Source organism: Mesoplodon bidens, assembly GCF_964165515.1.
Source record: "Mesoplodon bidens genome assembly, chromosome: 15".
Classification (NCBI taxonomy): domain Eukaryota; kingdom Metazoa; phylum Chordata; class Mammalia; order Artiodactyla; family Ziphiidae; genus Mesoplodon; species Mesoplodon bidens.
The window spans coordinates 50,199,466-50,215,126 of NC_138171.1; the positions used below are offsets into that span (position 1 = coordinate 50,199,466).

Here is a 15,661-nt window from a genome sequence, read left to right on the forward strand (position 1 = left end):
ACCAGTCCCTAATGGTTCTTATGCCTTAATATGGTTTGGTAAGTAAAATGAAACCACAATCTAAATAGCTATAGACAATCTAATAAAAACAATGGGAAAACATTATTGTCTTAAAAACAATTTGTTCTTTAATGTGGATTAATCTCTAACCTCAAGAAACACTAAAATAATTTAGAAGTCCTTAAAAGATATGCAGATATTACTGTTGTTCATTCTGTTAATTGATGTGCCAACTTAATTCCTATCCTTTCCTATTTTCTACTGTAAAATAAAAATCTATCTTTTATAATGGAGTAATCATTTAATGACTATATTTAAAGCAGGGTTTAATATTTTACAAGTGTTAAATATTTTCCAAGTTGGTTAGGAAAAGCTTAATCAAATTTAAAGGAAGCAATGAACTCCTAATTCTATCCAATATTTGTTTTTAATTCAAGGAATCTAGTTCTCTATCCTGGGGAGATTTAATGTTGGTGGGTGAGGTTTTTTTGTTTTTGTTTTCCTGTTTTTTGTGGGGCTTTTTAGCTATTGACACCTGTGAAGTTACTTTACATCTTAAAATACTGTTAATGCTGAAAATACATATCAACTTTTGACAATTAAGTTCTGGGTCCTAAATAAGTCTGTAAAGACATAACTCCATATCCTGTATAGCATAGATTTCTTAGTGGTGAAAGTCAATCAGGTGTACTGGTAGACAAGTAAATTAGGGTGGCAAAGGCAAGGACAAGAGTCAGACTTGAAGAAAAAGGCACAGCTTTGTCACCCTTGCCCCCATAGGTGAGCCCCCTTATGTGTGGCTCTCCTTTGAGCATTTCCACTGTGTAAATCCATCAGAAAATGTTAGCTTATATTCTTACCAAACTATAGCTTAACTGGAATAGAAGTGCATAAAATGAAGTACATTTTCAAAGGCTGAATGGAAACACTAGGGGGAGCCCAATCCCTCTTGTGACTACCACCCCAGTAAACTAGCTCTGGGAAGGCAGCTCTATGCTTCCTTAGATGACATCAACACCAAGATATATTGTTGAACGAAAAAAACAAGATACAGAATAGTATAAATAGAATAAATATGTATTTATAGAACACTCACACATATACATATATGTTTCTATGCATAGAACACCACTAGTAGGAAACCCCAGAAACTGGTGAGAATGGTTGCTTCCAGGAAAGGAGTATCGGACGACTGGGTAACAGGGCCACAGATGAGATTTACTTTTCACTTGGTGACCCTTTCATAGGCTTTGAATTATGTATCATACACATATTATTTTAAAAAGTTAAATTATTTAAAATGGAAAAGAAGGAAAAACATTCTGCATTTCAAGGTAGCTATATATTAAATATGTACTTCAATATTTTCTCTTGAAGAGGAATGAAAAACAAGATAATCAAAGTTCTTTCCCTTTATTGGGTCATAAGAACCAATGGCTCATGTGAGTACCTTAATGCTTTTCTCTGACTCATATTACTTTGCTAAATAATATTTCAGATTTTTGGTATTCAGAGCACATGCACTCCCAAATCTCAACTAAATCCAGAAACTAAATCCTTCTTCTTTGATTTTATTTTACTCCTAAAGAGTGAATTCTAAAGAGTGGATAAGTAACTGTATCTGTGAGTAAAGATTCTCTTTAAATTCCTCACCAATACCCTTTAATTTAGTAGCACTGTCTCTATAACTGCCTCTAGACCCTACTATTTAGAAAAGAACTGTCTCAGGAGGTCTGTTTGACCTCAAAAAAGATCAACTTGTTTCACATTTCTTAACAAGGATGGAGAAGCCTTTTTATGTCAACTTCAACTTGATCTAAATTTTAAAATTAAGGGAGAAATAGATACAAAAATAAAACAACAGATCCAGAAACATATACATTCTCTAAAGAGAGTTTCACAGAGAGATAGGGAGAAACAGAGACTCATGAACTAATATCCCTATCCTATGATCTTTAAGAATAAACTGAGTTTTAACATTAATAGGGATACATGGGATTATGCCTTTGCCCTGTAATACAAGTTCTACATGACAATATCAGGTGAAAGTAAGCTGTGTTATAATATTCATTTTTAAAAAACTTAAGAAAACCTGAGATGATTATAAGACACTGAATTAGAAATTAAATCCCATAGTATTTGGCATAGGGATAGTTATCCTGTTCTTTAGAGCAGGGTTTCTCAACAGGGCCCTATTGCCATTTGGGGCCAGATTAGTCTTTGTTGTGGAGGGCTGTTCTGTGCATTTGTACACTGTTTAGCAGCATCCCTGGATTCTACTCACTACATGCCAGGAGCATCCCCTTAGTTGTGACAAAAAAAAATGTTTCCAGACTTTGACAAATGTTCCCTGGGGGATAAACCTGCTTTAGAAAGAAGAATTACAGAAATCTTCCCTTTGAGCATTTTTGTTGCTTTTAGCTTGGGAAAAGCCTGCGCTGTGTTTTGAAATTAAACCAGTTTTGCAAAGTACAAGAGAATGTGTAATATATAAATATTATCACATCCTTGGGCATAGCTTAAATGGCATCAGAAATGTTGAGAAACGATTATTAAATAACCAAATGTGTTGATTTTTCAGTGGTCACACCACAACTTACGGTAGAAACTCAAATCAATGATATTAAAAAGCAAATCACCACCTTAAACTAATTTGTATTTCTGTATATTTTCTTCTAGATTTATCTTTATTTGACAGAAGATACCAATACCTTTAAGAAGAGGAAGACTCAGGTTAGTGGTAGCTCTGAGTCACAGACCTGGAACACTATGTCACAATGTGAGCAAAAATAAAATTCATTAAAATAGCATGTTATACAAAGCAATTAAGGTTTGGATGTCCTGGTCTTATGGTGAGAATTCTGAAGAGCTGATGGGACCGCGTAGAGTCTATCTGATGGCCGTATGCAAGTGGTGCCCTTTGATGATTTGAAAGTCCTTATTACTGAGTCTTGATTCCAGGGTGAGTGCCTTCTAGACAAATTTAGTTAGCACAGGTTACTTACTTCCAGTGAATGCTATCCATCGAGCATATTTTGTGGCTTCTCTTCGCCAGTGGGAAGCCACCAGCAAACCACATGTGACAGTCAATGAAATGATTCCCATGATGATAAAAAACAGTGTGGTGACCCACTCTGGGGGAAGCCGAGGTGGGATGCATGTCCGGTCTCGTCCATGGATTGTTTGACACTGTCGCACAAGGCCCACAGTGAGTGCTCCTGGAGAGATGCAAAACGTGGGAGTATTTTAGTGGGTTTGGCACACCCAGGGAATTGTCCCTACCAACACCCCTTTAGTCCTTTTCTCTCTGAGTGGGTCACTCAAGCACTGAATTCCACTGAGTCCTATTCTTCAGCATCCTGCTGTAGTCCGCTATGTAGTAATACTTTGTTTAAGGTACAAAGTGAACTTAAAAAAAAAAAAAAAAAACCTCACAAGTCATAGAAGGCAATTCATTCAGTCATTTATTAAATACTTTTCTGGGTACTTGTGTCTGGCACTGTTCTAGGCTCCAGGAAAATAGCAGTGAACAAGAGAGATGAGGTTCCTGCTCTTGCTGAGATTACCATACTAGCAAAAACAATTGGAACTTTTCTATTCCCAGATCCAAGACTCAAATGTATATGATTTTATTTTGGCTGAGGAGAAACACACGTTTTAAAAATTTGAAAGCAAACTTGAAATATGTCTAAGTGTCATACATAAATAAAATTAAATAATGGATTAAATACTGGAACTAAGATTATTTTATTAAACTTAAAAGGTCTAAGAAAATTACAATATAAGTACTTTTCCACTAAATTCAAGAAAATGCTGGAAAAACTAGTAGGTTCACCTCATTTGGTAAGTCAACAATTTTTGTACAATGTACAAGTGCTCACAGTGCCAAATCATTACTAGTATGCTTCAGCAGAAAAGCATAAAGGCATCGGTGCTAATCTTTAAAGTGCCTCCACTTCCATTTAAATAAATGAAAGTGGTTTTTGTAAAACATCAAGGCTATTTTTAAACAAACATGTTCTCATGTAAAACCCAAGGAACCTCTCTACCAAATTTGGGGTGAATTAATTACAGAAACCTAGATAAGGAAGATGAAAGAATTATTATTTTATCCTTTTCCCCAGTAAGAAGAACAATTAAAATGTTACTTTTGAGTAAAAGTTGCTTGCTTCCCCCTTTAAGGGCAACTGCAAATGGGAAAACAGCTGCCAAAAATACAAGAAAAGAAATTTCTGGAGCCACTGAAAACAACAGATTTCTGCATCTTTTATTGGTCTTATTTTCTCATTATGAACAACAACAACAACTACAACAAAAAGACATTAACCTCAAAATCATAGCACCTGCCATGAACAAGTGCCTTTTCTGAGGACAGTCAGTAAAATTCCCAGAGGCATTTTGGGAAGCTGCCCTTGGTGGGAGAAGACAGACCAGGGCTGGACCTGTACATACAGATGTGTATGTGGGTAGGTGGGGCTGTTGGAGGGAGGGGGTTTTCCTGCAACATGCCTTTGCCATTCGTACATTTGTAGAAATAAGCAATGTGTTCAAAGAAAATGAAGAGAAAAATCAGCTCTCAGAACTGAGTTGTGGTCTTTTTTCCTCTAATGCTAACTCCGACTATAACTTTTCAAAAGAGTGGAAGACGATAACGCAAACAAGTTGTACCTTTTTCTCTCAAATCATCTAATAATTAGGCCCTTCTTGTGATCTCCGCATAGGTGCAAACAGCATTATAATTACAGGATAATCGCCAGCAAGATGGAGGCAGATGAGGGGCGGGAGAGGGATAGAAAGTGAGCAAACTGTCACAGTAACTAATGCCACACTATCCCTCCTCCTAGCTGCTGTTTGGAGTGGAGTGATTCCACAGGCCAGAGAAGTAAATCAGTTCAAAGTTTTTGATAGTCACTAACATTTTTAGTATCATGGTAATTGCTTGAAACCAGAAAAGGGGCGACAATAGGGGTGAGTAGGTACCAGGGAGTTGCATAATTGTTCTTAAAATGAAACATTAAAAAGTTTCCTTGAAAAGAAAACTTGAGGGAGAGGGTGTGTCTTATTATGATAAGGCATTTTATGGTAATTTTGGAAATAAAGAAGGCATTCACAGCAGTGCTCAAGCTCTTCTAACAGGAAACCACTCCTGATCACTCAGCAAAAATCTTCTAACAAATTACCCTCTGTAGTCACTATCTCATTTATAAAAGCCATCAGTACTGTGAGAATAGAAAACAGGCAATGAAAGACCCTCTGGCAAAATTCAATATTATGGATTCTGATTATAGTAACAATTCTCTTCACAAATTTAAAATACAAAGGAGCTTTCATTGGTAACTCTATAAATAGCTAGTGGACTGAGATTTTTTTTTAATAAATTTATTTCTTTATTTTTGTTTGCGTTGGGTCTTCTTTGCTGCACGCAGGCTTTCTCTAGTTGCGGAGAGCCGGGGCTACTCTTTGTTGCAGTGCACGGGCTTCTCATTGCAGTGGCTTCTCTTGTTGCAGAGCACGGGGCTCTAGGCGCGTGGGCTCAGTAGTTGTGGCTTGCGGGCTCTAGAGCACAGGCTCAATAGTTGTGGCGCACGGGCTTGGTTGCTCCGCGGCATGTGGGATCTTCCAGGACCAGGGCTCGAACCCGTGTCCCCTGCACTGGCAGGCGGATTCTTAACTACTGCGCCACCAGGGAAGTCCTGAGATTTACATTTGAGAATTATTTTTTTGCTGGCAAATATTTGAAGTTGTAGGTTCAATAAACCGTAACTAAAACATTTCTCCTTCAAAATATTTTGAGTATCCTTATGTTGCCTGGTTTACTTTCCATTTATGGACATGGCAAGGAGGGCTCAAATTTAACTTCCTGTGCCTATAGGTTGTTAAGCTTTCTGAGTAGGATTGCTTTTTCCTCCTCTCCTGGCTGGCACACCACACCAAGTGAATACAAAGAGAACAAGTAAGAAAATGAAAATTATACCTATACTTTCTACAAATCAATGGAAATAACCTGACAGATGTTCCGCCATAAAAGAAGAGTTATGCGTCTGTATTTACGAAAGTCCTTATCACCACAAATCAAGACCAAATATTCAACAGCTACATTCTGGAAGAAAAGAAAGCTAATGCTAACTAACACGAAGGTGTACTGTATATAAGAAAATCAATTCATAAATATTTTATTGAGTGTCTCTTATGTGCTCACATTTTTGTAGTGGTCTGAGATTACAAAACTGATACTGTCACACTTTCAGTGAAAATAGAGTTTTCCTAAATTATGCAAAGGCTCGTGCAAACAGTGGTTGGTCAACATTGTCACTAAAATTCATTTTCTTAAGATTCTACGGCAATATAATTTATATCAGAGTTATATTTTCCATAAGCTGTCTGGGTGTAGGGATCTGCAAGGGTAACTGTGCTGCTACCATTGAATCTTGTAAATTCAGGTAACTGTTAGTACCCAAACTTTCACCAGGTCTTTAAATTTCATCTTTTACCTCAAAGAATTATCTCCTGCCTGTAGATTCAAATCCATCACTCACATTGACTAGCCAAGATCTTTTACATCCTCCAAATTCTCTGAACACATTTAGACTGTATCACATAATCGTGCACTTGATTTTAAGGTAACTTCTTTTAACCCCAAACAGAAAATGAGCTTTTCAGGAGGGAACTGAACCTTCTGCTTCATTGGAAACCCTTAGAATGGCCTGCAGCAGTGGGTACAAAGCAGGAATTAATAAACATTTGGTGAACTTAAATAAATTAAAAACAAGCTAAATTTTAAAATCATGCTGCATTAACTAGGTCCTCCTATAGAACTGTCTCAGTTTGATTTGTTGAAGCACACTAAATTAAGCATAAATTCAGCCATTCACTAATTTTTGTTTTATCCAACAGGTCTTTTGCCTCCTGAAGGGGCCTGTAATTCCATTTTCCAAATAGCCAATCCATCTTTACCCTGCAGCTGTTTCCTAGGTAGCCAGTCTAGCCAAATAAAAACTTGCACACAATAGGAAAAAGGAAAACCAACTAGGAACTATAGCATCCCACATGCCTCTTAGTATCTCACCTGTGGTATCAAAACACAGAAAAGGAAGTCATAATGAATCTTACCCTGTTAAGTGGGGAATCTTAACTAAAGAGGCTTTTGACACCCATCATCTATAGATCCAGACACTGCTGAAATGATTTAACACAGCCTGAGCATGTCTGTTGCCACAATGAGGATGATTACAAGGCATGTCATCACTACATGTAAAAGCTGTGTCACAGAAAATCTGAAACACAGTAACTGTAAAGCAGAAAGGCACACATTCCCACCAATCTGTCGGAGCAAATCATATGCAGTAACTGCTTGCTGGCCACGGAGCGGGTTTTCCAAGATAGGGCTGAATTTGAACAAAATCGTGACGTTAACATTTGCTATTGCCCTCTCCCATCTCTCCCTTGAGTTTTCTTCCTACTCACGTTCTCTTCCTCTCAGGGGGCTCTCTTCGTTAGCTGTAGGTATTGTGAACTGGCCCACCCAATCCCTACAACTGATGTGGACCTCTTACTCTATTTTCTCCCTGGGGATATAAAAATCTAATCTTGGCAAGCTATCCTATGGGTAACACAAACCAAACACGTTACCACAAAAGTCTTAATGACTGATAAAGGCTTAACATATTGCCCTTTCCAAGAGCATCTGTAGTTAAGTAAGGGATGATATTCCAACTTAAATGAAATTACAGAGTTTCATGTTTCAGTGACAGGTTGGCTGAGGAAATTTAGGAGAACCTGGAGGCAGGTGAGAAGGGGCCTGGTAGGGGGCCCCAGTGTAGGCAGTGACACGTACCTTCCGGTGTAAGTCATACCCTGGCAGCTCATACTTTAAATGAGTAGAAGCACAAGCACAGAAAATAATAGTCTACAGGTAACTTAAAAACTTCACATATTTAATTTTTTTCCTCCGGAAGCACTGCCAGTGATGATTATTTTTTATCAGCTGTGATTTCTGGGTTCTACCTTAAGATGCGGGTGCTTATAAATAGTGAACTGGCCGAAGAGTCAACACGTAAAACAAGGAAACTTAATGAACCATACATAGGCAATGTCTGAAAACCCAAGTAACATAATAGGTTTATTAGGCCAGTCACTAATGTCCACTATAGTAACAGTGTCCGTTCCTGTTACTTTCACCTGTTCTTATACCTCCCTGGCACTTCCTGGCACTGGCCCCTATTTTCTCCCCATCCATCGCTTTCCTATTGTCTTCACTTCTTTCCTTATCCAGCCTAGAGTCCTTGATCCATCATATTACCACCTAACTTCTATCCTTTCACTGCACCCACCAGGCAAAAACCATAACCCTGATTCAATATAGGTTTTGCCCCTCCTGCACTTACCTCCAGTATGCTGAATGCTGATGAAGAAAATCATATCTCAGAGCAGAGGCGTGCCACTATCAATTCCTAAGTTTCTATCTCATGACCATCACCACTACCCAGAAACTAATTAGATTTCCCTAATACAGCGTTTCCCCATTCTCTACTGTGGCCATTCCAAGTCTGCTGCACTCTCCCTCAATATGAGAGCCATTCACCACCCCTATCACTTAAGTAGGTGCCTGTGTCTGTTACTTTTCAGAAAAGATAGAGGCCATCAGACAGCAACCCCTCAACTGTCCACCATCAAAACTTATGAATTTATCTGCACACACTTGTTCTTTCATCCTACTGATCTTTCTCCCTTTGTTTTGGATCCCATTCCCTCTCACTTTCTTTGGGAGCTTGCCCAACTTATTATTTTCTTTCTCTTCTGGATTGCAAAATTGTTTGAATAAGCTTAAGTCTTCCCTATTTTTTTCCAACTGTTTATTTTTTATTTTATTTTATTTTTTGGCCGCACCGCGCGGCGTGTGGGATCCTAGCTCCCTGACCAGGGATAGAACCGGCGCCCCCTGCATTAGATGTGCGGAGTCTTAACCACTGGATTGCCAGGGAAGTCCCCTAAGTCTTCCTTATCATAAAACAAAACTATCCCATCACGTCAAGCCATCCTCTGGTATCGACATGTTTGTGTTTCTGTCCGCTCCGCCTAGTATCCTTTGTCCCCTACCCTGTCAAAGAGTCCCTGTCCCCACTTCCCAGAGTCTTGTTCACTCTTTAATCTACTGCAGCTTGGCTTTTACCCCAACCACCCCACTGACACAGCTCTTGCCAGGCTCACTCATTCCATACTGCTGACTCTAATGGGCATTTCTAAGTCCTTTCCTTAATATTTTAGCAGCATCTGATACAGCTTCTTCAAACACATTTCCTTTGGTTTTGGTGACTCCATGTTCTATTTATTTTCCTCATGCCTCTTTAGTTTTTCTTTCTCTGTCTTTTTTCACAGATACCTTCTTCTCTGCCATGCGTTAAAATTTGGCATTCTTTAGGGGTCTTTGTTGGATCTGGTTTTTCTTCTACACACTCTCTCTCCTCTAAGTCCAAATGTCCTACAAAGGTCTGGATGATATTGCTTTTTTTTCTTTTTTTACATTTGATGCTCAAATTCTTAAATTAACTCTTAAATCATCTCTAACACACACACACACCCCAGGCCTTCGTATATGCTGTTCCCTCTGCCTAAACTACTCTTCCAAACTTCTTCTCCTGGTTTCTACCTATGATTCAAAACTCCAGTCACAGCTTAGAAGTCACTTCTGGGAAGTCTTCCTCAACAAGCTTATGTTCCCATTCTGGGCTGACTGCTCCTCTATGCTTCCATGGCCCCGATCAAAGCATCATAACTGTCTCTCTATTGAACTCGAGGGGGTCGTGGGAAATCCCAAATTTGTAGCCAGTAGGTCAGAAGTGCCCTGCCCTCCTGAACTTGTGGCAGTGTCTGAATTAGAGGCAATCTTGTGGAGGACAGAGCCCTTAATTTGTGGGATCTGTGCTAACTCTAGGTGGCTAGTGTCAGAATTGAAGTGTATAACAGTGTACTCAGTTGGAGTTAGAATACATACATTTATACAAAAACTTGTACATGAATGTTCATAGCATTATTCATAATAGCAAGAAAAGGGGAAACAACCCAAATGGCCATCAACCGATAAACAAAATCCATACAACAGAATATTATTCAGAAAAAAAATTTTAAAGTATTGATACAAGCTGCAATATGGATGAACGCTATGTTAAGTGAAAAAAGCCAGACACAAAAGGCTACATATTGTATTATTCCATTTATATGAAATATACAGAATAGGTAAATCCACAGAGGCAGAGACATTAGTGGATGCCAGGGGATGCGGGAGGAGGAATTAGGAAGTTTGGGGTTTCTTCTTCCTGGGGTGATGCAAATACTCTGGAATTAGATATTGGCGATGGCCACATACCACTGTGAATATACTAAAAACCACTGAATGGTACAGTTTAAAATGGTGGATTTTATCTCAAATGAAACCCAACAGCTTAGATTTACCAACTTAATTTCAACAGTGTATCAAAATTTTTGCCCCAATATTCCCTCCCTTTCTTTTGTAAAATTACATCTTTATATATTATAAGCCCATCAACACAATTTTATAATTACTGCTTTATTTTAAAGAGAAAAGAATTACTAGCAAAAAGATATTTATACTTTTTTTTAAACATCTTTATTGGAGTATAATTGCTTTACAATGGTTAGTTTCTGCTGTATAACAAAGTGAATCAGCTATATGTATACATATATCCCCATATCTTCTCCCTCTTGTGTCTCCCTCCCACCCTCCCTATCCTACCCCTCTAGGTGGACACAAATCTCCAAGCTGATCTCCCTGTGTTATGTGGCTGCTTCCCACTAGCCATCTATTTTTACTTTTGGTAGTGTATATATGTCCATGGCACTCTCTCACTTCGTCCCAGCTTACCCTTCCCCCTCCCCGTGTCCTTAAGTCCATTCTCTATGTCTGCGTCTTTACTCCTGTCCTGCCCCTAGGTTCTTCAGAACATTTTTTTTTAGATTCCACATATATGTGTTAGCATACAGTATTTGTTTTTCTCTTTCTGACTCACTTCACTCTGTATGACAGTCTCTAGGTCCAGCTACCTCACTACAAATAACTCAATTTCCTTTCTTTTTATGGCTGAGTAATATTCCATTGTATATATGTGCCACATCTTCTTTATCCATTCATCTGTCGATGGACACTTAGGTTGCTTCCATGTCCTGGCTATTGTAAATGGAGCTTCAATGAACACTGTGGTACATGACTCTTTTTGAATTATGGTTTTCTCAGGGTATATGCCCAGTAGTGGGACTGCTGGGTCATATGGTAGTTCTATTTTCAGTTTTTTTTTTTTTTTTTTTTTTTGCAGTATGCGGGCCTCTCACTGCTGCAGCCTCTCCCTTTGAGGAGCACAGCCTCCGGACATGCAGGCCCAGCGGCCATGGATCACAGGCCCAGTCGCTCCACAGCATGTGTGATCTTCCTGCCCCGGGGCACGAACCCGCATCCCCTGCATCGGCAGGTGGACTCTCAACCACTGCACCACCAGGGAAGCCCCCTCATTGTAGTTTTGATTTGCATTTCTCTAATGATTAGTGATGTTGAGCATCCTTTCATGTGTTTGCTGACAATCTGTATATCATCTTTGGAGAAACGTCTATTTAGGTCTTCTGCCCATTTTTGGATTGGGTTGTTTTTTTGATACTGAGCTGCATGAGCTGCTTGTATATTTTGGAGATTAATCCTTTGTCACTTGCTTCATTTGCAAATACTTTCTCGCATTCTGAGGGTTGTCTTTTTGTCTTGTTTATGGTTTCCTTTGCTGTGCAAAAGCTTTTAAGTTTCATTAGGCCCCATTTGTTTATTTTTGTTTTTATTTCCATTTCTCTAGGAGGTGGGTCAAAAAGGATCTTGCTGTGATTTATGTCATAGAGTGTTCTGCCTACATTTTCCTCTAAGAGTTTTACAGTGTCTGGCCTTACATTTAGGTCTTTAACCCATTTTGAGTTTATTTTTGTGTATGGTGTTAAGGAGTGTTCTAATTTCATTCTTTTACATGTAGCTGTCCAGTTTTCCCAGCACCACTTATTGAAGAGGCTGTCTTTTCTCCATTGTATATTCTTGCCTCCTTTATCAAAGATAAGGTGACCATATGTGCGTGGGTTTATCTCTGGGCTTTCTATTCTGTTCCATTGCTCTATATTTCTGTTTTTTGTGCCAGTACCATACTGTCTTGATTACTTGCTTTGTAGTGTAGTCTGAAGTCAGGGTGCCTGATTCCTCCAGCTCTGTTTTTCTTTCTCAAGATTGCTTTGGCTATTTGGGGTCTTCTGTGTTTCCATACAAATTGTGAAATTTTTTGTTCTAGTTCTGTGAAAAATGTTTGATAGGGATTGCATTGAATCTATAGATTGCTTTGGGTCATAGAGTCATTTTCACAATGTTGATTCTTCCAATCCAAGAACATGGTGTGTCTTTCCATCTGTTTGTACCATCTTTAATTTCTTTCATCAATGTCGTATAGTTTTCTGCATACAGGTCTTTTGTCTTCTTAGGTAGGCTTATTCCTAGGTATTTTATTCTTTTTGTTGCCATGGTAAATGGGAGTGTTTCCTTAATTTCTCTTTCAGATTTTTCATCATTAGTGTATAGGAATGCAAGAGATTTCTGTGCATTTTGTATCCTGCTACTTTACCAAATTCATTGATTAGCTCTAGTAGTTTTCTGGTAGCATCTTTAGGATTCTCTATGCATAGTATCATGTCATCTGCGAACAGTGACAGTTTTACGTATTGTTTTCTGATTTGGATTCCTTTTATTTCTTTTTCTTCTCTGATTGCTGTGGCTAAAACTTCCAAAACTATGTTGAATAATAGTGGTGAGAGGGCTTCCCTGGTGTCGCAGTGGTTGAGAGTCCGCCTGCCGATGCAGGGGACGCGGGTTCGTGCCCCGGTCCGGGAAGATCCCACGTGCCGCGGAGCGGCTGGGCCCGTGAGCCATGGCCGCTGAGCCTGCGCGTCCGGAGCCTGTGCTCCGCGGCGGGAGAGGCCACAATAGTGAGAGGCCCGCGTACCGCAAAAAAAAAAAAAAAAAAAATAGTGGTGAGAGTGGGCAACCTTGTCTTGTTCCTGATCTTAGTGGAAATGATTTCAGTTTTTCACCATAGAGAACGATATTGGCTGTGGGTTTGTCATATATGGCCTTTATTATCTTGAGGTAAGTTCCCTCTATGCCTACTTTCTGGAGGGTTTTTATCATAAATGGGTGTTGAATTTTGTTGAAAGTTTTCTCTGCATATATTGAGATTATCATATGGTTTTTCTCCTTCAGTTTGTTAATGTGGTTTATCACACTGATTGATTTGTGTATATTGAAGAATCCTCGCATTCCTGGGATAAACCCCACCTGATCATGGTGTGTGATCCTTTTAATGCGCTGTTGGATTCTGTTTGCTAGTATTTTGTTGAGGATTTTTGCATCTATGTTCATCAGTGATACTGGTCTGTAGTTTTCTTTTTTTGTGGTATCTTTGTCTGGTTTTGGTATCAGGGTGATGGTGGCCTCATAGAATGAGTTTGAGAGTGTTCCTCCCTCTGCTATATTTTGGAAGAGTTTGAGAAGGATTGGTGTTAGCTCTTCTCTAAATGTTTGATAGAATTTGCCTGTGAAGCCATCTGGTCCTGGGCTTTTGTTTGTTGGAAGATTTTTAATCACAGTTTCAATTTCAGTGCTTGGGATTGGTCTGTTTATATTTTCTATTTCTTCCTGGTTCAGTCTCAGAAGGTTGTGCTTTTCTAAGAATTTGTCCATTTTTTCCAGGTTGTCCATTTTATTGGCATATAGTTGCTTGTAGTAATCTCTCATGATCCTGTGTATTTCTGCAGTGTCAGTTGTTACTTCTTTTTCATTTATAATTCTATTGATTTGAGCCTTCTCCCTTTTTTTCTTGGTAAGTCTGGCTAATGGTTTGTCAATTTTGTTTATCTTCTCAAAGAACCAGCTTTTAGTTTTATTGATCTTTGTTATTGTTTCCTTCATTTCTTTTTCATTTATTTCTGATCTGATCTTTATGATTTCTTTCCTTCTGCTAACTTTGGGGGGTTTTTGTTCTTCTTTCTCTAATTGCTTTAGGTGTAAGGTTAGGTTGTTTATTTGAGATGTTTCTTGTTTCTTGAGGTAGGACTGTATTGCTAAAAACTTCCCTCTTAGAACTGCTTTTGCTGCATCCCATAGGTTTTGGGTCATCATGTTTTCATTGTCATTTGTTTCTAGGTATTTTTTGACTTCCTCTTTGAATTCTTCAGTGATCTCATGGTTATTTAGTAGTGTATTGTTTAGCCTCCATGTGTTTGTGTTTTTTACAGATTTTTTTCCTGTAATTGATATCGTCTCATAGCATTGTGGTTGGAAAAGATACTTGATACAATTTCAATTTTCTTAAATTTACCAAGGCTTGATTTTTGACCCAAGATATGATCTATCCTGGAGAATGTTCCATTAGCACTTGAGAAGAAAGTGTAATCTGTTTTTGGATGGAATGTCCTATAAATATCAACTAAGTCCATCTTGTTTAATGTATCATTTAGTTTGTGTTTCCTTATTTATTTTCATTTTGGATGATCTACATACTGACTTTTATATCCACCTTTGTAGTTACCTTTATTGTGCTCTATTTCTTTGTGTGGATTCAAAACACTGCCTAGTGCCCTTTTCTTTCAGTTTGAAGACTCCTTTTGGTATTTCTTATAGGACAGGTCTGTTAGTGATGGATTTTTCTCAGTTTTTGTTTATCTTAGAATATCTTGATTTCTCCTTTGTTTCTAAGGGATAGTTTTGCAGAATTTTTAGTTGACAGTCTGTTTCTTGCAGCATTTTGAATATGTCATCCCACTGCTCTCTGGTCTCTTGGTTTCTGATGAGAAGTCAATTGTTAATGGTATTGAGGACACCTTGTACATGAGGATTCACTTTTTTCCTGCTGTTTTCAAGATTCTCTTTATGCCTTTGGCTTTTGACTGTTTGACTATGACGTGTCTAGGTGTGAATTACTTTGAGTCTATCCTACTTGGAATTTGTTGAGATTCTTCAATGTGCAGATTAAAGTTTTTCATTAAACCTGGAGAGACTTTGGCTATTATTTATTCAAGTATTCTTTATGTCCCTTCTCTCTTCCCCTTCTGAGACTCCCATTATGCGTAGGCTGGAATACAGAATTCCCCTCTTATCCACAGTTTTGCTTTATGCAGCTTGTACCTGCAGTCAACCACAGTCCAAAAATATTAAATGGAAAATTCCAGAAATAAACAATTCACTAGTTTTAAATTGCAAGCTGTTTTGAGTAGCATGATGAAATCTTGCACCATCTGGCTCCAGCCCACCTGGTACGCGAATCATTCCATTGTCCAGTGCATCCACACTGTATGGGCTACCTACCACCTGTTATTCACTTATTAGTCATCTAAGTTATCCAATGGACTGTTGCAGCATTGCAGTGCTTGTGTTCAAGGAACCCTTACTTTACTTAATAATGCCCCAAAGTACAAGACTAGTGATGCTGGCAGTTAGGATATGCCAAAGCAAAACCATAAAGTGCTTATTTTATGTGAAAGGTGAGAGTTCTCAACTTAATAAGAAAAAAATTTTGTATGCTCAGATTGCTAAGATCTACAGTAAAAATGAATCTTCTTTCTGTGAAATTGTGAA

General features: G+C 38.5%; 1 protein-coding gene across 1 annotated transcript in view; it reads right to left on the minus strand.

The window, feature by feature from the left end:
• The window catches only part of MOSMO (modulator of smoothened), a 59,825-nt gene that overhangs the window by 5,512 nt on the left and 38,652 nt on the right, over positions 1-15,661 (minus strand). Inside the window, exon 2 of the mRNA XM_081256827.1 lies at positions 3,006-3,218. Coding sequence (XP_081112953.1) covers positions 3,006-3,218 — 213 coding nt within the window. The remainder of the gene's footprint in view (positions 1-3,005; positions 3,219-15,661) is intronic.